This window comes from Brassica napus, chromosome C1, assembly GCF_020379485.1.
Source record: "Brassica napus cultivar Da-Ae chromosome C1, Da-Ae, whole genome shotgun sequence".
NCBI classification, from domain to species: Eukaryota; Viridiplantae; Streptophyta; class Magnoliopsida; order Brassicales; family Brassicaceae; genus Brassica; species Brassica napus.
In genome coordinates this window covers 5,976,261-6,001,176 of record NC_063444.1, presented here as the reverse complement: position 1 = coordinate 6,001,176, position 24,916 = coordinate 5,976,261, and the positions used below count along the sequence as shown (strand labels likewise).

Genomic DNA, 24,916 nt, shown 5'->3' with positions numbered 1-24,916 from the left:
ACTTCAAATTTTATGGGCCTTGTTTTACGTAGCACAATTAAGCTCGATTCCTTTTTGGGCCTAATACATATATAGGCCCAAAATCTGATTATTAATTTATTAAAAAAATGAATTAGATAAAAAAGATATCTTCTTCCCAAAGCCAAGAATCTCAGTACAAAGAGAGAAACACAAAAGGCAAAGCTCTCTCGGAGAAGAAGCAATCATGGGTCAAGGACCATCCGGAGGTTTGAATCGCCAAGGAGACAAGAAGCCCGATGGCGGCGATAAGAAAGAGAAGAAGTTCGAGCCGGCGGCTCCGCCGTCCCGCGTCGGGAGGAAGCAGCGTCGCCAAAAAGGACCCGAGGCGGCGGCGAGGCTCCCGACGGTGACTCCTTCCACTAAGTGCAAGCTCAGGCTGCTGAAGATGGAGCGGATCAAGGACTATCTCCTGATGGAGGAAGAGTTCGTAGCGAATCAGGAGAGGCTGAAGCCTCAGGAGGAGAAGGCGGAGGAAGATAGATCTAAGGTCGATGATCTCCGTGGGACGCCGATGAGCGTCGGGAACCTCGAGGAGTTGATTGATGAGAATCACGCAATCGTATCGTCTTCCGTGGGACCTGAGTATTACGTTGGGATCTTGTCGTTCGTTGATAAAGATCAGCTCGAGCCTGGTTGCTCGATCTTGATGCATAATAAGGTATTGTGAAATTAGGGTTTTGAAAAGATTGGATCTTTTTATGAGATGTGGTTTTAATTGGGGGTTTTTGTGGTTTAGGTTCTCTCTGTTGTTGGGATACTGCAAGATGAAGTGGATCCGATGGTGTCTGTGATGAAAGTTGAGAAGGCGCCTTTGGAGTCTTATGCTGATATTGGAGGGTTAGAAGCTCAGATTCAGGAGATTAAGGAGGCTGTTGAGTTGCCTTTGACTCATCCTGAGTTGTATGAGGATATTGGTATTAAGCCGCCCAAGGGTGTGATTTTGTATGGTGAGCCTGGAACTGGGAAGACTCTGCTTGCTAAGGTTTGAACTTTCTACCTTTAATCTAACATGTAGTATTATCTGTTAAGAGTATATATTAGTTTCTTATTTAAGGTTTCATTTACTTATAGTGACTTGTTCACATAGAGTCACTCGCAATGTAGTTGCAACAGAGTTCTTCCTGTTAGGAGTATCGCTTAGTCTCTTGTTTGAAATGTCATTTACATTCAGTGACCACTTGCTAAGGTTTTGCCTTTAATCTAACAAGTACCAGTATCTGTTAGGAGTATAGCGTAGTTTCTTGTTTAAAGTTTCATTTACATTCACTGACGTGTTCAGATGAATCTATAGTCTGATTGCAACAGATTTCTTCTTGTTATCTAGCTAAAAAACATACGAGGCTGTGCTCTAAGCAGAAATATTTGAAAAAGGTTAAACCTTTGTTGCGCTTGTCACCTGAATTACAGAAATTAAATCATAGCCAGAATGTTTTCCTCAAGGATGAAGATCTGATGAATCACTTGTTTTCTTTTGTTTCGGTCACATACATGTAACTGCTGCAGTTTGGTCGCTTAGTTTTTGTTTTGTGTTTGTACTTGCTTTACTATTGAACAATGCGGGAGTGATATATTGAATCTTTGTTTTTTTTCTCAGGCGGTGGCGAACTCTACATCAGCTACTTTCTTGAGAGTTGTTGGTAGTGAACTAATTCAGAAGTATTTGGGAGACGGTCCCAAGCTTGTGAGAGAGCTTTTCAGAGTTGCTGATGACCTTTCACCATCAATCGTCTTCATTGACGAGATTGATGCTATTGGTACCAAGCGGTAAGTCAAACTAACTCACAAACATGATCCATATAACCAATTGTTCATCGGAGATGGTTACTGATTAAATGATTGAAATGGAAACAGGTATGATGCTAACTCAGGAGGTGAGCGTGAGATCCAAAGAACTATGTTGGAACTTCTGAACCAGCTTGATGGGTTCGATTCAAGAGGAGACGTAAAGGTCATCCTTGCAACAAACAGAATCGAGAGTCTTGACCCGGCACTTCTTCGACCTGGACGTATTGATAGGAAGATCGAGTTCCCACTACCAGATATCAAAACGAGAAGACGCATCTTCCAGGTAATACTTATGCCGAGAAATCAAAATCAATTGCTTGTTAAAAAGTTTCTTGTCATTTGAGCTTGAGTGTCTTTGTTTAAAACAGATACACACATCAAAGATGACTCTTTCGGAAGATGTAAACTTGGAAGAGTTTGTGATGACAAAAGACGAGTTCTCAGGAGCTGATATCAAAGCTATTTGCACTGAGGCTGGTCTGCTTGCTCTCAGGGAGCGTCGTATGAAGGTAAAGAGTCTAAATCATTTGGTTCAAACCACACATCTTGGGAATTAGTAGCCACGAACTCTAATGTTTGATGTGTGGTCTGTTCAGGTGACGCATCCGGATTTCAAGAAAGCCAAGGAGAAGGTTATGTTCAAGAAGAAAGAAGGCGTCCCTGAAGGCCTTTACATGTAATATCATCATCGTCATCCTTTACACTTTGCTTATGATACATTTGTTTCTGCTTAGGATCTTTCGAATCATATGAGATGATGTCATCTGCTTTCCCTTCAAAATAACAATTTGTTTTCATTCTCATTTACATTTCGCAATCTCGGATCCTTAAAATGACTGAAACACACCCTAAATAGACATTCTCGTAGAAAAAACACTCGGACAAAAGTAGAGAGTTACACAATAGTTTTCAAACACAACTGTGACATGAAGAAAGAGTGTGATTCTGCGAGTTTGATGTTTTAGCGACCATGTGAGGTAAAAGGTTCCGTAAACGTCACCATGGCGACCGAACTAGGCTGCACAAGAGACTTAGCTGCTTCACCAAAGGCTTCAGTGCCTCCAACGATTTCTCGAGCTTTCACAATGTCAAACAAGTTAGGAGGTAGCTGAGCCACACCGTCCAAGAACTGGACAACGCTAGACATGCTCGGTCTAATGGCAGCAACCGGATGCGAACAGAGCAAGCCAAGCTTCAGAATCATTGTTATTTGCTCCTCGAGGTACGTATTATCATCATGTTTTAACCTCTCATCAACCACTTGCAATATGTCATCTTCCCAACAATCTAGCACCCAATCCGTAAGAACCATCTGGCTCGGCGAAGATGCTCGTGGCAAGACGGGTCTTCGGCCGCAAGCTATCTCTAACATCAACACTCCAAACGCGAATACATCAGAGCTTGTGCTTGCCTTCCCGGTTCTTGACAGCTCTGGGGAGATGTATCCAAACGTACCCGCCACGTTAGAGGTTTGCGGATCAATACCATGATCACAGAGCTTGGCAAGACCAAAATCACCAAGCTTTGCGTTCATAGATTCATCGAGAAGAATGTTTGCTGGTTTAATGTCCCTGTGAATGATAACTTGAACCCATTGCTGGTGCAAATAGCAAAGACCAGAAGCTACGTCTTTGATAACCTTGAACCTTTGTGACCAGTCAAGACTCTGTTCTTGTTTGTGGTAGAGAAACTTATCAAGACTGCCCATTGGCATACAGTCGTAGACCAAATAAAGCTCCCCCTTGCGTCTACAGTAACCAAGAAGCCGAACTAGATTAGCATGTCTGAGACGCCCAATGGTGGCGATCTCTGCTACGAACTCTCTCATCCCTTGTCTTGAATCATTTGAAACTTTCTTCACCGCGATATCTATCTTCGACGTCAGCAATGTACCTTAGTAAACTTTTCCGAACCCTCCTTTACCAAGAAGCTCGCTGTTCTTGAAACCCTTTGTAGCAACGTAAAGATCTTTGTAAGCAAACCTGTGCGGACCAAACTGAACCTCCCAGTCCTCGAGAACTTCCATTAACTTCTTCCTTTTCAAGAAAAGGGTAAGACTTATGGCCAAGAAGACGAGCACAGCGAAACCCGTTAAGCTCAAACTAATGGCCAAGATCCTTTTCAGACCACTTTCTTGATTGTCGTCATCAGGAAGTTTTGGGAGACGAGATATATCTAGGTTCGAAGCTTCCCCATTGAGCTTGAATGTCCAGCCTAGAACATATTGAGATGAACGAAGCATGCCGTTGGATGAAGTGAAGCCAACGTACATAGACTCGAGGAGATACGGTGACAAATCTTTGGTTAGAGAAAGTAATGGAATATTCGGCTTAGGGAGATGAGGAGGATGAAGCGTGACGTTAAGCTGTTTCCTTGAGGAATCATATTCAACCCATGCTTGTATCGGCTTACTGTTTGCAAGAGACATGTTTTTGAAAGTACCGTCTTCTTTGTAGTAACCTGCTGTGGAAGCTATCTCTGATTGCAAGCCATTGATGTCGATGCCGACATGGTTACTATCTATGTCACCAAACTCTTGGTTTTGGAAGGTATCAAACTCAACTGCTACGATATGATTTGAGGGATCTCCATTGTTGGTCAAGTTAAACAGTCCTAGATGTTGGGATGATGAGCCATAGGGCAAGCCTCTGGTGGGACAGATGACAAAAGCCATTCCATGGCCTAGGAATATTGGGACTATAGCGAAAACAAAGGTGGTGGAGAAGGAAGAGACTGTACCGTTTTTTGAGTTCTTGAACCGCACTGGTAAGTTGTAGAAAACTTGACCAGATTTGTAGCTGGTCGAGTTTGTGAGCGTTAATAAGCCATTGGAGTCAAGATTGGCAATTCCATAGCTGTTGTATAAGTAACCGTTGAAACCAAACTCTCCTTCTTCACTCTGAGAAACTGCTTTGTTGGAAAATATCAGAAGAAGAAGAATCACTAGTACAAACATATCCATCCTTTTGCAAATCTTGTCTCTTCCTGATGAATGATCTTTTTACCATATGTTTGTAATTATTGATCAGAACAATAAGCCAATAAGATTCATGAGCTAGAGTTTTAGTTTCAAAAATGTTGAATAGCCGTTGTTGAATAATTCAATTATTAAATTATTACAATAATGGTGTAAAAAGAGAAAACAAATACGTAGATTAATTTGTATTTAATAAATTCAATGAGAAGAAAATGATGTACACATTGATGATGTGGTTTATGTTAAACGAATCAAGTGGAGAGTGGAACCACGAACATAAAACAATCAAATACATAAAGTTAGTCCTGGTGTCTTTTTTTGTCGCTGAATTGTATAACCAAGTCTTCGGGACAAAGAGTTCTAAACAATACGAACCGATAAAACAAATATAGAAAATATATACACCAGTAAAGATCTAAAATAAATTAATACATCTATTTCGTGATGATTAAAAAAATTTCATATAAAACTTCAGATTTGGTTCTCAAATAAATGAACCTCAGAGGAGATAATTTTCATATTAATGTAAAACTACACGTTTCACAGTGAGTTGAAAGTGATTGTCATTCTCTTTTTATTACTCCAGTAAGAGTCACCGAGATAAAGACAACTCTTTATTGTGCTCTATTGATAATAACATAGTATTATCCTATTTGATAACTAGTATTATTTCCGGTGCTACGCACCTGTCAATTTTAATGTCTTCTAAAGTATTTGATCATAAAATGACTATCAAAATAAATTATTATTTTATTTATATATTTTCTTAACCTAGGTAAACATTAATACATAAACTTAGAAGTACTGAAACAATTTCTATGATGTAGTTTTGAAAAATATATACAACATACATGTTTTTTAAAGCTTGTTTCTATAAAAATAATATATATGCTAACACATAAAAGTAAATATTATAATACTGCTTTTAAAATAAGATATAATTTACATTTTAATTATTTTCTTTATAAAATTCTAACGTCCCATTTAATCAAAAATAAACATTATTTTAGTTAAATATTCTGGATTTAGATAAAATGGTGACGTAATATTAGAAGTGTTGTATTCAAACAACATATTTAGAAGGGTTAAAACAATTATTATTATTATTTTTTACGAACATAGATAATAATTTTATAGAAAAATTAAATATAGTTAAATTTACTACATCTAATCCATTCACTTTTACTATATTTGTTTTTAAAATAAGTCTTTAACAATATACTTTTGGAGTAAACATATTTATTTAAATACAATATTAGTAGGAAAAAATTATGAAAACATTAAATTTTTATTGAAAGTATATATTGAATAGTTTAATATCTGAGATGCAGGACAAAGATAAAATGCCAAGTAAAAAATACATTTTTGGATATTTTGTTTGAACTTTCATTTTTAGATTCTACTCCATCGTTTTCCTTTTCCTCAACAGTCATCAACAACCTGGAACTTCAATGATAACAAAGAAAACATGTATAAAATAGTCAACTTGTATATAATAGATTAATAAACAGATTTGAAAAATAGTTGAATATGCTTATTTTTTTTACTGAAAATAGTTGAATATGTTCGGTTATAAAAAAGCAAAAATCTGTAAATAATCAATTTGTATATAGTAAATTAAGACATACTTACTGTTACCTAAGTTGATTACAATTTTTTGAATTTTCTTTTTCTTCTTCTTTGAAAGAATTAAGTTTTCGGAATAGGAGAATACTTAAATACAATTTTCAACCTGAATCATGTAGAAAGAATTAGAGAGCACTAAAATTGTTAAACTGAGAAGGAAACAAATAAATATGAATATAGGCAAGACATTTGTATAAATTTTTTTGCTACACTCGAGCACAAAATGAAAAATAAAGAAGAAAAATGAAAAACAAAAGAGAGATCTTTTAAATTGTAGAGTAATGGAATAATCTTATAAATAATAGAATATAGGACGTAAAAACTAAATGGTGATCGTGGAGGTGTTGAAAGAATAACGGACGGCGAGGTAAAGTAAAAAAAAAAAATTTGATTTTATCTACTAACTATGTAAATTAACACGTAACTGTGAAACATTTTTGGTGCATTTTTCTTTTCTATTTTTTTCTTTTGTTTTTATTAATTCAAACTATTTTTATTTTATTTTAGTGATGTTCATCTTTGATAGTGTAATTAAGATCATTTACCATTGCGACAGATTGTATTTTGCCTTTTGATGTTGTTGTTGTATTCTTCGTTTTTCTTATATTTTTTTGAATTGAGAATTCTTTTTTTTCCTTTGAACACCTTGGATTGGAAATCTTCATTTTTCTAGTTTGTAGTGTTGGTTACGTTAAACATCTAACGGTTAAAGTAGCGTAAAACTTGCGAAATCAATGGATATTTCGTCTTTGTGATGAGGAAGTTATAAAAAATTATAAAAAATTAGTAATTTGAAAACTTTAACTTCCCTCTTATGCTAAACAAAAATTATGGGAACCTGTTTTGCTTTTGCTATTTTTTCTTTTCAATTCTTTTTATTTATTTATTATTTTGTAATAATTTTTACATGTCATTATTCAATTAGCTAGGCAACTTACTTTTTATTATACAAGGGATCACACAAAAAAAACCCTAAACCTATTTCTTTCTCAGTCGCGCTTCTCCATCCTCGCCGTAAGATCTCTCTCTCTCTCTCTCCCTCTCCTTGTTCATATTTGTCTCTTTTTTTTTATATTATCCTAATTCAGAGTTTTTATATTAGTTAATTGAAACTTTTGAATTACCAAGAAAGTAGGGTTTAAGTCATCTTTCTCGTGAGTGAATGGGGGGGAATATATAATGTGTAGGGTTTCCAAGGAGGCATCATGTCGTCATCCAACGAAGAGAAGATGAGCAAGAAAGCAGCAAAGAAGAGAGCCGCTAAACTGGAGAAGTTGTCCCGTAAACAGGAACGAGAAGAAGCCACATCATCTTCTCTTCCTCTTCCTCTGGAGGAGGAGGATGAATCGTTTTCCAGCAACTACGGTGACGTGACTCCTAAGTCGGCTGCAGGTAGAAGCTGGAGAGAGGCTGTTGAAGGAAAAGAGTTAACTGAAGTGAGCAACTTGGTTGAAGAGATTGTGGGGTCAGAGGTTTCCATCAGAGGTCGAGTGCACGATCATCGCTTAGTCGGTAAAAAATTGTTTGTGATCTTGAGGCAAAGTGAATTCAGGGTTCAATGCGTCGTGGAGGAGGCCCGAGTTGGTACAAGCATGCTTAAATTTGTCAAGCAGCTGAGTCATGAATCCGTTGTTGAGCTTATCGGTGTCGTCTCTCTCCCTAAGAAGCCTCTCACAGGAACCACTCAGCAGGTTTGCTTCTTGTTTCCTTTTCCTTTTGATTCTTTTGATTAGTGTGACATTATTAACTCATCGATAACAATGTTGCAGGTTGAAATACATGTCACAAAAATGTACTGCCTCAGCAGATCCTCGCTAAATTTACCACTTCTTGTGGAGGATGCTGCTCGAAGTGAAGCAGATATTGAAAAATCTGTCAAGGTAGAGAATAATAATGTTTTTAAGATTTGGAGAGCTGCTAATGTGCTTTTTTTTAATATCTTCGCTGCTGTTTCCATGATTGATTGTTGCAGGTTGGCAAACCAGCTGCTCGTGTCCTTCAGGACACGCGTTTCAATAATAGGTTTCTTGACCTCAGAACACCGGCTAATCAAGCCCTCTTCCGTATTCAGTGCCATGTCCAAATTGTAAGCCCTGATGGAGGATTTTAGGATAGGATTTGTCATTATACATGTGTTAATCCTGATACGTTCCTTGCATGCATGATTTTTAATTGTTTGTGTAGGCGTTCAGAGAATTCTTACTATCCAAGGGGTTTCTTGAAATCCACACACCGAAATTGATTGCTGGCAGTAGCGAAGGAGGTTCCGCTGTATTTAGGTTGGACTACAAAGGGCAGCCTGCTTGTCTGGCTCAGTCTCCTCAGCTTCATAAGCAGATGGCGATATGTGGTGACATGCGTCGCGTCTTTGAGGTTGGTCCTGTTTTCAGAGCTGAAGACTCTTTCACTCATAGACACCTGTGTGAATTCGTGGGTCTTGATGTGGAGATGGAGATACGAATGCACTACTCTGAGGTGTGTTTATATGATTGTGCGCCAAGTGTTCAAAAAATATTATTGATAATATTTCAATCTCTCCATTAGTGCTTCCTGTTTTGTGCAGATAATGGATCTTGTGGGGGACTTGTTTCCGTTCATATTCACAAAAATAGAAGAAAGGTGCCCAAAGGAACTTGAAACTGTCAGAAAGCAATACCCATTTCAATCTTTGAAGGTATCTATCTATCGTTTGGATTCTTAGGAAAAAAAACTTAAAGTTTCTTTTGTATTGAAAATTGATGATTTGGCACTAAACTTGTAGTTTCTTCCGCAAACATTGAGACTAACCTTTGCACAAGGGATTCAAATGCTTAAGGTATGACTGGATTTTTTTTTGCATTCAACTTGATGAGTTAAGAGTATGAATAATAATAATAATAATAATTGGGTCATCTTGACAGGAAGCTGGCGAGGAGGTTGATCCTCTTGGTGATTTAAATACAGAATCTGAGAGGAAACTTGGCCAGCTTGTTCTGGAAAAGTACAAGACAGAGTTCTACATGCTGCATCGCTATCCATCGGCTGTCAGACCGTTCTACACGATGCCATGTGAAGACGATTCTAACTACAGCAACTCATTCGATGTCTTCATCAGAGGTGCGAGTTTGTCACCCAATTATGTTGTTACTTGTACACTTGATTTAATAATAATACACTAAATTTGAGGTTTCTTTCTTATAGGAGAGGAGATCATGTCAGGAGCTCAACGTATCCATGACCCAGAACTCTTGGAGAAGCGTGCAAGAGAATGCGGCATTGATGTCAAGACAATATCCACATACATCGATGGATTCAGGTAACCACAAACTGATCGATCTACTGCATATCCACATACTATGAGTTGAGTTGAGTTTGAGTTGACAAGTGGCTGCATGTTTACAGGTATGGTGCACCGCCTCACGGTGGATTTGGAGTGGGGCTGGAGCGTGTGGTAATGCTCTTATGTGCCCTCGATAACATCCGCAAAACTTCTCTATTCCCTCGTGACTCTCAAAGGCTTGCTCCCTAATATCATCGCTCTTTCCCTCGTGTCTCTCAAAGCCTTTGCTCCCTTAATATATCTATCTCATCTTTGATAATTGTCAGGCTCCACTGATATTTTCTCATTGAAGATCTTTGACAATTCGTAGTGTTTTTGCATGAATTGAGGACAATATGGACTTTTTGTAAAAGAAAGATTAGATTATTGGTAATACAAACATATTCATCCTTTTGCAATTCTTGTTTCTTCCTGATGAATGATCTTACCATTTTTTTTATTTTTATTTTTATCAAACGATATGTTTATAATTATTGGTAATGAAAAAATAAGCTAAATGTTATGAAATAACTTATAATTTATAGTATCGAGAAATTTAAATAAGAGTAGAATTTAATACCCGTAGGAAGCAAATAACACTAGTATAAGGGAGATAGTTTATTATAAGAAGGAAGAAGAAAATGTAATGATTCTTTGATTATAAACTCTTGTTCTTGTTTTTGGTGTACAAAAGAGTGAGATGAGTGATGATATTTATAGTGAACAACAATACATAAAATAACAAAGATGGTGCTTAATTTGGTAAATGAGTGGGTGATCATAGTGCTTGATGAGTAGATGATCATAGTGCTTGAGTTGGTAAGGAGTGGATGATCATAGTGCTTGAGTTTGGTAAAGAAGTGGATGATCATTTCAATGCTTATCTTATAACACTCCCCCTTGATCATCCATCTTGTATTACGTGGTGCCTCGTTAAAAACCTAGTCATGGAAAACCCAATGGGAAAAACCGTAGTAAAAGTAAAAAGAGTACAACTACGTAAGCTCCCCCTCGAATGAGTAGTCATAGAACTTTTAGAACAATGATAGATTTTCATCTCTCAAATTGTAACATTCTCTTTGGGTGTCTATCTTTTGTATGTTCTTTGTTGCCTCGTTAAAACCTTGTCATGGAAAAACCCAATGGGATAAAAAAAAACCATGATAAGGAAAAAGAGTACAACCACACTTACTATCATATTTCTTTCCCTGGAAACAATATCTTCAGGATATGCATTCCAATCAACTCTCTTCAGAGAATTAAGCTTAAGAGAATAAACTCTATTCATTTCTATTATGATATCTAGGGCCTTTAGACTTCTTGTCCATAATTCTCTTTTGACTTAGACAATAGTTTATTGGTCTATTTGGATTTCAAACCAAATTTCTTACATATAATCGTATAAAAATTCGTCTCGTACATACGAATTATTCATTTGTAACTATAGAAGTTACTATTATGATTTTCTTTCTTTTTATATGAAATTACATCTTTCAGTAATGAAAAAGATTAATAATTTTCTTAAATAACACTCTTACGTATGGTATTTCAGGACCAAACATATACGAGCGTCTTAAATAAAATACTTTAAGGATATTTATGATAACATCTCAGTTTTAGAACTCCAGTTTAGATACATAAAAACAATATAGTATTGTCAAGAGTTTTCTTTCAAAATATAATTTTTCTATAACTCTTCAGGAGTTTTGATTATATTCAAATCATGATTCTATTGATTTATAATCTCTTGATAAATACAAATGGATACATTTGTTAACCTTATAATATTTCATATATCCCATAAAATAGTTTGTTTCAATTCGATCGAATATGCAGAGTTCCCGGGAACATGATTTTGATATCATCAATCCTTCATGGATTATACTTTCATGGATTAACATTTTTCAAGTGGATTGTTTTATTCAAGTTCTTCCTTTATTACCAGACTATAAGGAACTTGAAACTAGTTGCATCTACCATATGAAATTATGTCTCTTCACAATCAATTTCATATTGATCCTTCTTTGTGTGCAACGGTTCATTTACATCTCACTTGTTTTACACCTTTTAGTGTATGGACTACTGGTCCAAATACTTCTCTATTTCACAAGAAGTTTATATCTTTGTCTATTGCATCTTTCTGATTTGGCCAATCATTTCTTTGTGTACACTTTTCAATAGACTTTCTTTCATGATCCTCTTTCTCATTTATTATATCAACTGCTACTTTGCATGTATAATATCATCGACGTCAATTTTCTTATCGGTTCCATTTTGTTTCATACATGACATAACTTATTGAGATCTCTTCATTTGTCTCAGGTACCTGAATTTTCGTCAGTCATGTTTAATTTCTCTTCTGGAGATCATACAAAACTATATTGCCTCGTTTTGACCATTATCAATATATGCTCCTTTTCATTTACGAGGATTTATCTTGGGAACCAATCTGTTTACCACGCTGCAGGCGTGACTAGCAGTTTGATATTGTTCTTGTAGAACATTTATTCTTATTGGAGCATTTACAGCTGGTATATGTGACTTGATCACTATATTTATATGGGTCGTGTCTGGCAACTGCTTTAGTAAGTTTTGAAATGAATTATCTTTTGGACTTCTATTTCACATTGTGTTTAGCCCGAGGATCAATGATAATTCATTTCAACTTATTTTCTTTTCAGCTGTTTATTTTCTCCCCCTTATGTTGGAAGTACTAACTCACTTTTAGAATTCATGTATAGCCTTACTTATAGTTTTCGGGGATGGCTCTGGATTCTTAAGTGTCAATAGAGATTTATATCCAACATATATTTCCAACCTCATTTGAAAACACATCTTCATTTGAAGCTCTGTGGCGGAGCAACATCCAACATTCTTAGATGAAAATGATTGGTTTCTGATTCTATACCAATGATGGGGAGAACTAGTGAATATTTATTGGCTTGATGCGATCCAATGTTGCTCAAAATGTTTAGCACTTATCTCAGTGAATGTGCTATAGTCATTAAAGACTTTAAGAAGTGAATTCACCAATATTATAAAAATGCATAGTGGGTGATCAGTCCACTAACATCTTCGTTATTTATGCCAATATCTTATTTTGGCTGGTGAAAACCATATTACCCTTTTATCTTATGGGTAAGCAACATATGTCAAATCATTCGGAAGAATCTTCGGGTTCTTATATGACTATGCATATGACCTATATATTCGCATTATTAATGAACCAAAATGGTCTAACTGATTCATGCCAAATGTAAACTTCTAGTTTACTATACATTTATCTTCATTATACTAATCTTTATGTAGTACAATATATAAGAGGCTGTAGATAAAAAATACTTATACTGCTTTGAGAATTATTTCTGATTGAAATGTATATATCATTTCGTTTGCTTATTGTCTCAACATAAGTGTCTCAAAATCTCATGGATTTACTTTGAGAAAAATTCATCAATCTTAGTTTTAGTGTAAACATAATCTTCTGGATGTTTGACTTATCATAAAAAGTGAGATTCTTTAACTCTTCCCCTCGAGATGATAATACTACAGGTTTATCAATCTCGAATGTATCTCATTTTCTTAATCAACACTATATCCTACATGGGTTATGTATTTTTCGTAGATCCTTTTAACTTTTGATACTTATAAAAATACAATACCTTAAGAACTTTAAATTGCATTCTTAAAAACTTTAAATTGAATTTTTATGTGCAGTAATACTATGTACACTTCTGGAGCATCATATAGATCCTCTTTTTAAGCATTCTATAAGTTCTTACTACCTTGTATTGTACACACAATAAATTTTCTTTCATCTTCAGATGAATTCATAATTTCTTTTCTTTATTACCATGTTTATTTTCTCAACTTTAAGTGAGAGTATGAGTTCTATAAAGAAGGACCTTGACCTCATTTATGCTTACGTCTAAAACCACTTTTATGTTCATTTTCTTGACCAATGTTCACGTCTAAAAGGGTATAAATGTCATATTCTCTTCAGGAGAATGAATCATAATCAACTAGACGTGATTTATCAATAGATATTTTTCAATATATATGCATCATAAAAAAATTTCTTGAAGAAATTTTACTTTTAAACTTAACATCTAACATAGTTGGCTTTATTTACAGACTTCAGATCTTGTAATCTTTAAGTGCAAAATACAAAAATGAGCTTTAGGTAATCACTTCAGGTGATAATACCTTGTTTATATATATATCTTCCAAAACTTATGGATCTTTTAGAGTCAAGCTTTAAACTTAAAATCCTCAGTATAAATGGTAATAAAATCAAATTATTTCAAATATATATAAATATGTATTAACAAAGGTGTCTTATTATATCAGAAAATAAATAAAACTTTCATAGTAATTATTATATAGACTATATTATTACTCTCATGCTTTTTAACAAAGTTTAACCTATCAATCAATTTAATGAACAAATTTATATCACTGCCAACTTCATGCAAATTGATTTATCTAATCAAGTTTGTTAAACTTGTATATAAAGCATAAAAATACTTATCTTATAAACAGAAGTATATCGGCGATGAAAGTTTCAGCTGTTCACGTTTCTGAATTGGCTGATAACTTGTACATATCTTTCCGAGAGAATACACAATCCTGAAAACTTTAAATTTTGCTCATATAAACATGGCCATTACATTAGTAAATATCAACATATAATCCAAATTCTTTTATGATATTAGACCAAAGACTAATCGACCACAAAACTAACCGATTACAAATAATTTCTTTTATGATGTTAGACCATGAATCATAAAGTATGTTTCCTTAATACCATTAAACCATGAAGCATATTAAAGTATAATAAGCAAAATTTAATTCATCAAATAACTATTATTCTTACATATAGACAAGCGTTGATATATATATATATATATATATATATCATCGTCTAAAATGACTATATATATATATATATATTTTTTTTTTTTTAGAATTTCGCAATTTTAAAATGAACTATTTATTATGAACTTCATAATTTAAAAACCGTTTACATTAATCATACAAGCAATTACAAGGAGAAGAGATGTAAATAAAATTAAACCGATATTCATCTTAAATTCACTCGGAGTAAATTCTCCAACGAATAAACCATAAATAGAAACACAAATAAAAATGGCACATAAAAACAAAAGTGCGCGAATCATCTTTCTTGAAATGAAAAATCGGAGGAGAGCGATTTGAATTTTTTTTTTGAGAGAAGATGAAATGTTTTGGATGATGAAATGAAGTGAAAATGAGTTGTATTTATAGATGAAAATTACTGTTCATGACCGTTGGAGAAAGGGGAAATTTTTGAAAAATTTTATTTGTGACCGTTGGGGTTAAATCGAGTGCACCAAAAATTAGTCCGAAAATATCGTATTAAACGGTCAATCAAATCTATAAAATTTCATAAAAGTGAAAAATTATGACAATGAAATATTTATGTTATATGACAACAAATCATGCGACGGCTCAGCCGATCAATGCATAATATCAAATAAATTATACGGCGGCTCGGCCGACCAATTAATAATAAACAGAATATAAGGCGGCTCAGCCGACCAATAAATAATAAACAGGATATAAGGCGGCTCGGCCGACCAATAAATAATAAACAGGATATAAGGCGGCTCGGCCGACCAATAAATAAATTAAATTACTAGTAAATAATATAGGCGGTATTCCGGCCATTATAACATGATATAAATAATAGTAGAGGCGGTATACCGACCATTATAACAGGGTATAAATGATACAAATAAATTTTACCGAATCGCAGAGTGATCGTGCTGATAACGTGTTATGAAATAACTTATAATTTATAGTATCGAGAAATTTAAATAAGAGTAGAATTTAATACCCGTAGGAAGCAAATAACACTAGTATAAGGGAGAGAGTTTATTATAAGAAGGAAGAAGAAAATGTAATGATTCTTTGATTATAAACTCTTGTTATTGTTTTTGGTGTACAAAAGAGTGAGATGAGTGATGGTATTTATAGTGAACAACAATACATAAAATAACAAGGATGGTGCTTAATTTGGTAAATGAGTGGGTGATCATAGTGCTTGATGAGTAGATGATCATAGTGCTTGAGTTGGTAAGGAGTGGATGATCATAGTGCTTAAGTTTGGTAAAGAAGTGGATGATCATTTCAATGCTTATCTTATAACACTAAAGTCTTTGTGCCAAAAATGTTGAATAGTCCCTCACCAATCACAGGCTCAGAAAATTTAGCAGTTTCAGTCAAACTCTCAAGCTTCAGTAACTTTATGGGCTTAATTATAGTAACACAATGGGCCTTAGCCTAAAGCCCACAATCGACTCAGCCTGGAGTTATAGCTGATTGGTGCCGAGGAGGGAGAGAGAGAGAGAGATAAAGACAATCATCTGGTATGTAATCTTTGAAGAGACAGACAAAACGAGATAAGGCTTTAAAGCCTCTCACCACTTCCCTCGTTTCTCTTCTAAAGCTTATCAGGGAAAGCAGCAGCGATTTTATCGCCTTCTGGGAGAGCAAGCAAGGCGAAGTAAAAGGTAGCTCCTTTTCTTACTTGTAATCAATAAAATGGGTTTAGTTTCTGCAATCATATTCCACTTTACTGGTCTGGAGATATGAATTGTCAATTGTTTAGTTAGACTCTGTGTTTGTTCGATGGAGCTTTTGATACTGTGCTTTATGTGTATGTATGTCACAGTTTTTTAGATGGCTACGGTTACTCCTTCCTCTATCAGCAAACCATGGCTCGTTCCCGGAGCAGCTTTCACTGTAAAGAAGAATGATTGCTCCATCAAATGTTGCTTCTCGCGTAAAGCTGGCAAACATATACCACCATCAACTCAAAGACTCGTCCTTCCTCTTTCCACTTCGCTTAAACTGTTTCCTACTCATGGAAGACACTTTGTGCTGCATCCTCATCGTACTAGAGCCACCACAGAAACTGACCTCGTGGCGGCCGCTGTAGAGGGACAAGATTCTCCTCCTGTTCCGGAAACCGACGCCAATGACAAGTCAGATGATTCAGCTCCTCCTGCTGCTCCTACTTCAAGGGGAACAGCAAGACCTGGAAGGAAGAGCGAGATGCCTGCGGTTAAGAACGAGGAGCTTGTTGCTGGTGCTACCTTCACCGGGAAAGTAAGAGCCATCCAGCCCTTTGGTGCTTTCATCGATTTTGGTGCTTTCACTGATGGGTTAGTCCACGTCTCTCAACTGAGTGACACCTTTGTTAAAGATGTTGCGAGTGTTGTCTCTATTGGGCAAGAGGTGAAAGTGAGGCTGGTGGAAGCTGACATTGAGGCTAAACGTATCTCTCTCACTATGCGTTCCAATGACGATCCTCCTAAACGCCAGTCCGGTGGTGGTGATAATAAGCCGAGGCCAGGAGGGAAAAGAGGGGGACAGAAGAAGGAAGATGGGTTCAGCTCAAAGTATGTGAAAGGGCAGATGCTGGATGGAACGGTGAAGAACTTGACGAGGTCAGGAGCGTTTATAACGATTGGTGAAGGTGAAGAAGGGTTCTTGCCTACGAATGAGGAAGCAGATGATGGGATTGGGAGCATGATGATGGGTGGAGGGTCTTCGTTGCAAGCTGAACAAGAGGTTAAGGTTCGTGTGTTGAGGATAGCGAGGGGACGTGTTACTTTGACGATGAAAGAGGAAGATGATGGTAAGTTTGATGAAACGCTCAGTCAAGGAGTTGTGCATACAGCCACGAATCCGTTTGTGCTTGCTTTCCGTAAGAACGTGGAGATTGCTGCGTTTCTTGACAAGAGGGAGGAAGAAGCTGAGAAACCAGTGGAGCCTGTGAAGGAATCAGAGGAAGCTATCACCTCTGAGAAAGTTGATGAATCGTTATCTTTATCACCTGAAGAGGTTCTTTCAGAAACTCCAAAGGTAGAAGAAGAAGAAGTGATAGAGACCAAAGCTGAAGAGGAGACAGAAGAGCAAACGGAAACACTTGCTGCAGCAGCTGAAGTTGAGGAGGTGGAAAAGGTTGAGGAAACGCCAGATGTTCCTCCAGTTCCAGAAACCAAAAGTAGGTTGAGTTGCCTTTTTACTAGTACTAAATCAGTTAATTGGTTTTAATGTTTAATATCATTGATCCGTTTATTCTACTCGTTACCAGGTGAAGAGGAAGTTTCTGAGAACTCTATTCCTCAAAGTTCAGCTACTGATGAAGTTTCATCTCCAGAGGCTGTGGTAAGCGAAGACGTTGAGAAGAAGGAGGAAGTGGTGGCTGAAGTACCTGTTGCTGAAACTGTACCTGATGAAGTTCCATCTTCAGAAGCTGTAGCAACAGAAGACGTTGAGAAGAAGGAGGAGGTGGTAGCCGGAGTACCTGTTGCTGAAGCTATACCTGATGAAGTTTCATCTCCAGAAGCTGTAGCAAGTGAAGACGTTGAGAAAGTGGCCGAAGTACCTGTTGCTGAAGCCGAGACTCCTGCCGCAGTAGTCACAGAAGCTTCTACTGAGGAAAGTGGCATCAAAGGTATTTCTTTTGCTCATCTTTAGCTTCTGTAGATCTCTGCTTCATGATATAATGGGAAACTTCTCTCTGTTGCAGCTGGCATTTCACCGGCCTTAGTGAAGCAACTCAGAGAAGAAACAGGAGCCGGAATGATGGACTGCAAGAACGCTCTCTTGGAGAGCGAGGGAGATATGGTGAAAGCGCAAGAGTACCTCCGCAAGAAGGGACTAGCGAGCGCAGACAAGAAAGCCAGCAGAGCCACAGCCGAGGGGAGAATCGGTTCCTATATCCACGACAGCAGAATCGGTGTCCTCTTGGAAGTTAACTGCGAGACAGACTTTGTCTCACGCGGTGACATCTTCAAGGAACTGGTTGATGATCTGGCTATGCAGGTAAGTAACTCCAAAGATCCTAGCTAACAACATTTTCTTCATTTTCTGTAACTTAAAACATAAATTGACTTGTTACATAGGTGGCTGCGTGCCCTCAAGTAGAGTACCTTGTACCTGAAGATGTTTCAGAAGAGATTGTGATGAAGGAAAAGGAGATAGAGATGCAAAAGGAAGATCTTCTGTCGAAACCGGAGCAGATAAGGGAGAAGATAGTGGAAGGTCGGATAAAGAAGAGGGTAGACGCACTTGCACTGCTCGAGCAACCATACATTAAAGACGATAAGGTGATAGTGAAGGATCTCGTAAAGCAGAGGATAGCAACCATTGGAGAGAACATCAAGGTGAAGAGATTCATTAGGTACACTCTCGGAGAAGGCCTCGAGAAGAAGAGTCAGGACTTTGCTGCTGAGGTTGCTGCTCAAACCGCAGCTAAACCGAAAGCCGAACCAGAGAAAGAACAGCCAAAGGCTGAAGAGTTGCCCAAGGAAGCTGTTCCAAGGTGAAACGATATTATTCTCTCTTTCTTTATTATGTTCGTTAGAGACTTAAAACTATTTTGAAAATGGCGTTTGCAGTCCACCAACTGCAGTGGTTTCAGCTGGTCTTGTGAAGCAGCTGCGTGAAGAAACAGGAGCAGGGATGATGGATTGCAAGAAGGCGTTGGCGGAGACAGGAGGAGATCTTGAGAAAGCGCAAGAGTATCTCAGGAAGAAAGGTCTTTCAACAGCTGATAAGAAATCAAGCAGGCTTGCAGCTGAAGGGAGAATCGGTTCATACATCCACGATGCTCGCATTGGAGTCCTCATAGAAGTGAACTGCGAGACTGATTTTGTGGGAAGAAGCGAAAAGTTCAAGGAACTGGTTGATGATCTTGCAATGCAAGCAGTGGCTAATCCACAGGTAAAGAACATTTCTCATCTGAAAACAATAGCTTGGTGGTGGTCTCTGACATGAAACGTGTACACACGCAGGTGCAATATGTGTCCATCGAGGACATTCCAGAGGAGATAAAGCAGAAGGAAAAGGAGATTGAGATGCAAAGAGAGGATCTAGAGTCGAAACCAGAGAACATAAAGGAGAAGATTGTTGAAGGAAGGATCTCAAAGAGGCTTGGAGAAATGGCATTGCTTGAGCAGCCTTTCATTAAAGATGATAGCGTTCTGGTCAAGGATCTTGTGAAGCAAACGGTGGCTACTCTTGGTGAAAACATTAAGGTCAGGAGGTTTGTGAAGTTTACCCTTGGAGAAGACAACTGAACGGGGAGTTTCTCTTTTGTCACATGAGTTTAAAGCAAAGTCTTCCCTCTTTTGTTTTGTAGACAAAATCATTCAGTATTCACCTTTTGATTAGAGTTTTTAATCAAAAAGCTGTAAACTTTTTTGGTTCATGAAAATATGAGATTGTTTTTCATTTGTCTACAACCCATTTTACTAGATCACAAAAAAAGTCAGTGTCTTATTCAACACATGGAGGAGGAATATTTCAAAAAATTTAAGTTGCAGCGATTAGCTAACTAATACGACACTTAATAGCAGACACAGAGGTTAAAGGCTGACACTTAAGATTCAGACAACTTGCTAAACGCATCCCAATCAATTTCCACAGAAGGAAACTTCTCAAGCACGAAACTCCCAGTCTCATCAAACTCAGAATCCGAGAAACCCATGAACATAGTGGTAATACCTGACTCCGGAGACAAAGATCCAACCTGAGACTCATCGGAAAACGAATTCGCATCAGCTCTCAAAAACCCAAATTCACTCTCTTGATCCTCTGCTTTCGGCGGGAAAAGCTCTGTTTCAGAACAGGGGAGATCATCATCATCCTCTGTCTTTCTCAAGCTCTGACAAATCGCTTCGAGCTTTGCTTCAACAGAGGGATGAAGAGGCTTGAAGCTTCTACCACCGCCTCCGTATCCATACTCGTGTTTGATGTGTGGGAAATTAAGCCTGGCTGATTCGCCACGAAGCTGGTAAGCAGGAAAATTACACAAGAAGAAAGTATGGATACGGAGCTCTGAAAAAATTATGGACTCTATATATATATATATTAAGGAGTTAAACTGATTTACAAAAGAAAAATACACAAGAAATCGTAAGAGCCAAAAGTCATATTGTTGATTCTACGGCAAGTTGAAAGGCCAGTTTGCATTCGAACCACTTATATTCTTTATGACAAAATATCTTTTTATCAAGTCAAAACATATCACCAAAATATAACATGCAATTTTCTAATAGTATTATTATATATGTTACTCATGTGAATTAGAAGGAAAAAAAGCCATGGAAAATAACCGAAGTACTTACTATATATCATCCACGCAGACAAAATGAAGAAGCTGCCGTAATATCAACCGCAGTCACCATTAGGACCCTATTTCTTTTTCTTTCCTTTTTGTTGCTAAAATACTATTTCCCATTTCCCTGTGTAGTTTATGCGGTCCAACTCATGAAATTGTATTGGGTATACATAGATAAATGTATGTAAAAGTGGTGAATAGATAAATTTAGTCTGTGAGCAAGAAAAATAGTGAGTAAAGTCAAGAAAGCTATAGAAGGAAGATGGAAAGAGGTGAGAACTCAGGGAGGTTGAAGTTTTTTTTCCAAAAAAAAAAAAAACTCAGGGAGGTTGAAGTTTGCGTCACAAGGAAGCTATTGGATCTTGTTTTTTAAATTCCTTTTGACAATGTTTTGTTTCTTTTTATAAAATAACATTGTCAGAATGTGATGTAAGATTAACATTATTGTTTGAATGTGGTAGAAAGACAAAGAAGAGAAATTATAGAATGGTTTTGAAAAATTCAGATCTATAAATTGCGCTCTCATCTAACTTCGTTGCTTAATTTTCTTATCTTTTGGCACTAAATAATAACATTAAAAAAACGAAAGTTATTTACCTAAATATTTTTTTTTTTGGAACGGCACCTGATAATTTCTTTAAATAATAATTTTCACTTTAAACCAGGGGAAATCATATTGTCTAATTAGAGAAGGGAGATTCTCCAAAAACCCAATGTGGGGTCAGTTATTTAGAGAACAAGAAATATTTGGGATTCACTTTAGCGTGTACACACGTAGGATCCTACGTGAAGACACTATCTCTCGGTTCTCCACGACCTGACAAGTGACAAAAGCCAAAGAAAGAACCTATCTTTAATCTGGATCGTTAGTATCTAAAAGTTCCAAAATCCATTCCTAAACATGTTCCCATGTCCTTTTAAAACCAACAACACAAGACGGATCTGATTCTTCAACCAGAATCTTGAATTCAAGCTCTAGCTTGTTGTTCATTAGCCTACAACAATAGCCAAATCCATTACTAGAGAAGTTTCCCTAATCAATTAAACAAATGCAACATAAACTTTGGGTGCAATAAGAATCTCCAAAGCCCTAACTTGCTCGTCTTCCTTTCCCAAACAAGTTTTCTATTCCATAACACTAACACAAGATGATGCAACTAGAAAGCTCGTTGTTCATATCTTTTATATACAGAGGCTTCAATTTTCTTCAAGAAGATTGTGACCAACTGTTGCAACTTGAATCACGATCTAACGCTCCAAGTTCACCAATCTATCGATCGATCTCAGATCTCACCCTCTCTGTAACTCCTGTTAAACCTAATCAAGATTCAGAGCAAGAAAGATAACTACACAGAGATTGTTTACCCAGTGTATATCTCCGATATGGAGAACTAATCACTGGGGCCAGACCTCGATCCAGCAATTCACTAGAACAACAATGAAGCTCAACACTCCTGAGCTCGATACACGTTGTTGACTCTTAGATGAATGAGAACAACGATAACATCTCAGCTCTTGTTTACCCCCTTATATATCACTGAGGGTTTACACTTAACCGGACTATTAATTAGACTCTTAGATCAAACCGGCATTGACCCAATAAACCGGAAATCAATTAACACCAGGTTTGTCTAATCCTCGCTAAGACTCGTCTCATCATTCACCTAATGCCTCATGTCAAAGTTATGGTTCACACTCAACACCAACAAATCAAACACAGGCATAAAAGAGCAAGCATTACTTGAATTTTGTAAACATCAGGGGCTAGTTCTCTACAAACCTCACACCAATCAGCATAGAACTCCACCACTGTCGGCTTTCCATTCGACAAAGCCTAACCACAAAAGAAATCATTAAAGCATTTCGTGGATAAAGCTCAATAATCTAAAGACCACAAAACCAAGATGAACGAACGAGTCCAACCTCCTCGTAAGGCAACGCTGAAATCAAGCCTCGTCGACAGGAACAAGGCCAAAGCGGCGGTTACAGAAGCAGCAGCGACTATTCTATTTACATCCCTGTTTGGAGATTCGGGAAACAACGCAGAAGAAGAAAAAATTTCACCAGTGGAGCCATTATCCACCGCCAATTTCTCCTGAATCAAGGAAAAAACCATTCCTTTAGCTAAATTCGCCATTGACCCATATTAAAAAAAAAAATCGAAACTTTTCGGAAGGAAGAGCACGCTCCTGTTTGGGTTTAGGAGAAAAGGTTGAGATGATTTCGATTGATTCCATGAGTAGATGATGGAATAAGGCTTAATGAAAACACTGAGCGAGCTGCTCCCATCGTCACTAGACAGAGAGATGATAATCAGAATTCAGAAAGGGATGGATGGATGATAATCAAAGATGGCTTCTTCGTCTATTAATTTAATATCGAGTGGATTTGCCGAAGAGAAGAGAGAGTCGGCCAATGACCTAGCCTACTTAGAACATAGTATGTTTTCCTTTTCAATGTTTCAGTATGAACCCTCTGAGTTTTTTTTTTTTGTTTTTTGTTTTATTTTTATTTAAAAAAAAAGAACCGAACCGAACCTTAGTTTTTTTTTTTTTCCATCAAGGAGTTTTTATTGAATTTGATTGGCCTTAACACCATCATTCCTCTTACAAAAGCCAAGCCGAAGAACATTCAGGCTGGTGTAATTAACAAAATAAAACATAGCCATATAGAACAGAGCATCCAAGAACAGCAGTTTCTATCCTTTTTCCTCGTGCTCTTTAACAACTCTGGCGCATCTTCAACCTCTCTCAAAAGGCCGTCTACCGTTTCATCACCAATCAGAGGGATCGACTTTCATTAACAAAGAGCTCAAACAACCAAGGTGGATGCCCTTTGGCCACATATGAATTTATCAAACCATACTTGATGACACTTTGAGCAATGAAAAAAGCCCCTCTATTTGCTTCTCGGGTAATTACCTTCGTCTTCCAGTTCACTATCCCCTCCAATTCCTTCTCCATTAACATACATTGGTAGGAGAACGATGGCCACGCTTGAGGTCGTTGCAAAGCACCAAACAAGTCACCAAATTCTCCCGCAAAGATGATGTTAGATTGTCTCTGGCTTCTCATACTTTCCAAAGCCCATAATACAACCTTCAGCTTTGCATCATCTCTACTCTTTACCCCTGAAAAGGCCCTCCTACTGTGGCATAGGACAGTTCCTCTGTTATTTCTTAGAACCCACGCTCCTCCTACACAATGGTTGTTCTTAGAGAACTCCATTCCAACATTACACATGACCCAGTCAGTTTCCGGAGGCGTCCATTTTCTTTTAGAAACGACCAGCAAAGGGGTTTGAGCCTTTTCCCATTCAACCTCTGTTTCTTGAGCAGTGTACCATTCCTTAGCTTCTTGGACAGATTTGTGAATTAATTCAACTGCACTTAAACATTTGTTTTCAAAATGAACCTCATTCCTTCTCTTCCAAATGTTCCATATGATCCAAGGCCAAGCTCTTTTATCTTCCTCTTTTATCCGTTGAGATCCACTAAGGTTGAGAAGGAAGTTCACATTTGTGAAAATAGAGCCCTCGTCAAAACCCCCATTAGGATAGGGAATGGAGGAGCTCGCCCATACCAGCCTAGCAAAAGGGCACTGAAACAACATATGGTTGATCGATTCCGTCTCTTCACCACACGTTTGACATCTACTATCAACCCTCATTCCTCTGGCACTGATCAAGTCAGTCGTAGGGAGAGCAGCACTTAGTGATTTCCATAAGAAAACTCTGATTTTAGAGACTGTTTTCACTTGCCATACTTTCTCCTTGAGTAGATTGGTTGAGGGTTCTATGAAAGCTTCCGGAATCTGCTCCTTGGCCTTAAGTGACGAAGCCAGCCAATAAGCAGACTTTACTGTCATATCTCCACTTTTGTTTAACTTCCAGGTGAAAAAATCATCCCTTCCCACCACAGGTTCCGAACCGAACCTTAGTTACTCGTAACAAAATCTAATAAACTAAAAAAAAGGTAAAGTAGATGTGTCAGAGTTAGAGTTGTTAAAAGTTAAAATTCAAACGAACGGCTGAG

The 24,916-nt window shown here is 37.2% G+C and overlaps 5 protein-coding genes and 1 pseudogene across 12 annotated transcripts; 3 read left to right on the top strand and 3 right to left on the bottom strand.

Moving 5' to 3' along the window:
• Window positions 1-125: 125 nt before the first annotated feature.
• LOC106375503 (26S proteasome regulatory subunit 4 homolog A-like) lies at window positions 126-2,609 on the top strand. The gene is made up of 6 exons (XM_048745409.1): window positions 126-679; window positions 758-1,003; window positions 1,616-1,785; window positions 1,873-2,089; window positions 2,175-2,315; window positions 2,403-2,609. The coding sequence occupies exons 1-6, from the start codon at window positions 206-208 to the stop codon at window positions 2,484-2,486; spliced, it is 1,332 nt and encodes a 443-aa protein (XP_048601366.1). The 5' UTR covers window positions 126-205; the 3' UTR covers window positions 2,487-2,609.
• A 158-nt stretch (window positions 2,610-2,767) lies between these two features.
• LOC106375502 lies at window positions 2,768-5,431 on the bottom strand (annotated as a pseudogene).
• A 1,916-nt stretch (window positions 5,432-7,347) lies between these two features.
• On the top strand, window positions 7,348-10,119 carry LOC106375504 (aspartate--tRNA ligase 1, cytoplasmic). The gene is made up of 10 exons (XM_013815434.3): window positions 7,348-7,423; window positions 7,597-8,100; window positions 8,179-8,289; window positions 8,382-8,495; window positions 8,594-8,884; window positions 8,973-9,083; window positions 9,171-9,224; window positions 9,310-9,505; window positions 9,590-9,704; window positions 9,791-10,119. Exons 2-10 carry the CDS (start codon window positions 7,615-7,617, stop codon window positions 9,915-9,917), a joined length of 1,605 nt encoding a protein of 534 aa, XP_013670888.2. The 5' UTR covers window positions 7,348-7,423; window positions 7,597-7,614; the 3' UTR covers window positions 9,918-10,119.
• A 5,906-nt stretch (window positions 10,120-16,025) lies between these two features.
• LOC106375505 (polyprotein of EF-Ts, chloroplastic) lies at window positions 16,026-19,994 on the top strand. Its single transcript, XM_013815435.2, has 7 exons — window positions 16,026-16,261; window positions 16,423-17,760; window positions 17,851-18,213; window positions 18,289-18,584; window positions 18,665-19,083; window positions 19,160-19,484; window positions 19,556-19,994. Exons 2-7 carry the CDS (start codon window positions 16,431-16,433, stop codon window positions 19,838-19,840), a joined length of 3,018 nt encoding a protein of 1,005 aa, XP_013670889.1. The 5' UTR covers window positions 16,026-16,261; window positions 16,423-16,430; the 3' UTR covers window positions 19,841-19,994.
• Window positions 19,995-20,017: 23 nt separating this feature from the next.
• On the bottom strand, window positions 20,018-23,020 carry LOC106372879. Its single transcript, XM_048743592.1, has 4 exons — window positions 22,784-23,020; window positions 22,625-22,717; window positions 21,812-21,916; window positions 20,018-20,706 (listed from the first exon to the last, which is right to left on the bottom strand). Exons 1-4 carry the CDS (start codon window positions 23,018-23,020, stop codon window positions 20,143-20,145), a joined length of 999 nt encoding a protein of 332 aa, XP_048599549.1. The 3' UTR covers window positions 20,018-20,142.
• Window positions 20,321-24,884, bottom strand: LOC106375507. Of its 8 annotated transcripts, XM_048745408.1 has the most exons (4): window positions 22,807-24,884; window positions 22,664-22,717; window positions 20,891-21,007; window positions 20,321-20,553 (listed from the first exon to the last, which is right to left on the bottom strand). In XM_048745408.1, exon 1 carries the CDS (start codon window positions 24,747-24,749, stop codon window positions 23,664-23,666), a length of 1,086 nt encoding a protein of 361 aa, XP_048601365.1. In that variant the 5' UTR covers window positions 24,750-24,884; the 3' UTR covers window positions 20,321-20,553; window positions 20,891-21,007; window positions 22,664-22,717; window positions 22,807-23,663. The 8 variants fall into 8 exon arrangements, with proteins under 8 accessions (XP_048601365.1, XP_048601359.1, XP_048601360.1 ...); XM_048745402.1 differs by lacking the exons at window positions 20,321-20,553; window positions 20,891-21,007 and adding an exon at window positions 21,754-22,200 and having other exon boundaries at window positions 22,625-22,717; XM_048745403.1 differs by lacking the exons at window positions 20,321-20,553; window positions 20,891-21,007 and adding an exon at window positions 21,754-22,191 and having other exon boundaries at window positions 22,625-22,717.
• Between the last annotated feature and the right edge of the window lie 32 nt (window positions 24,885-24,916).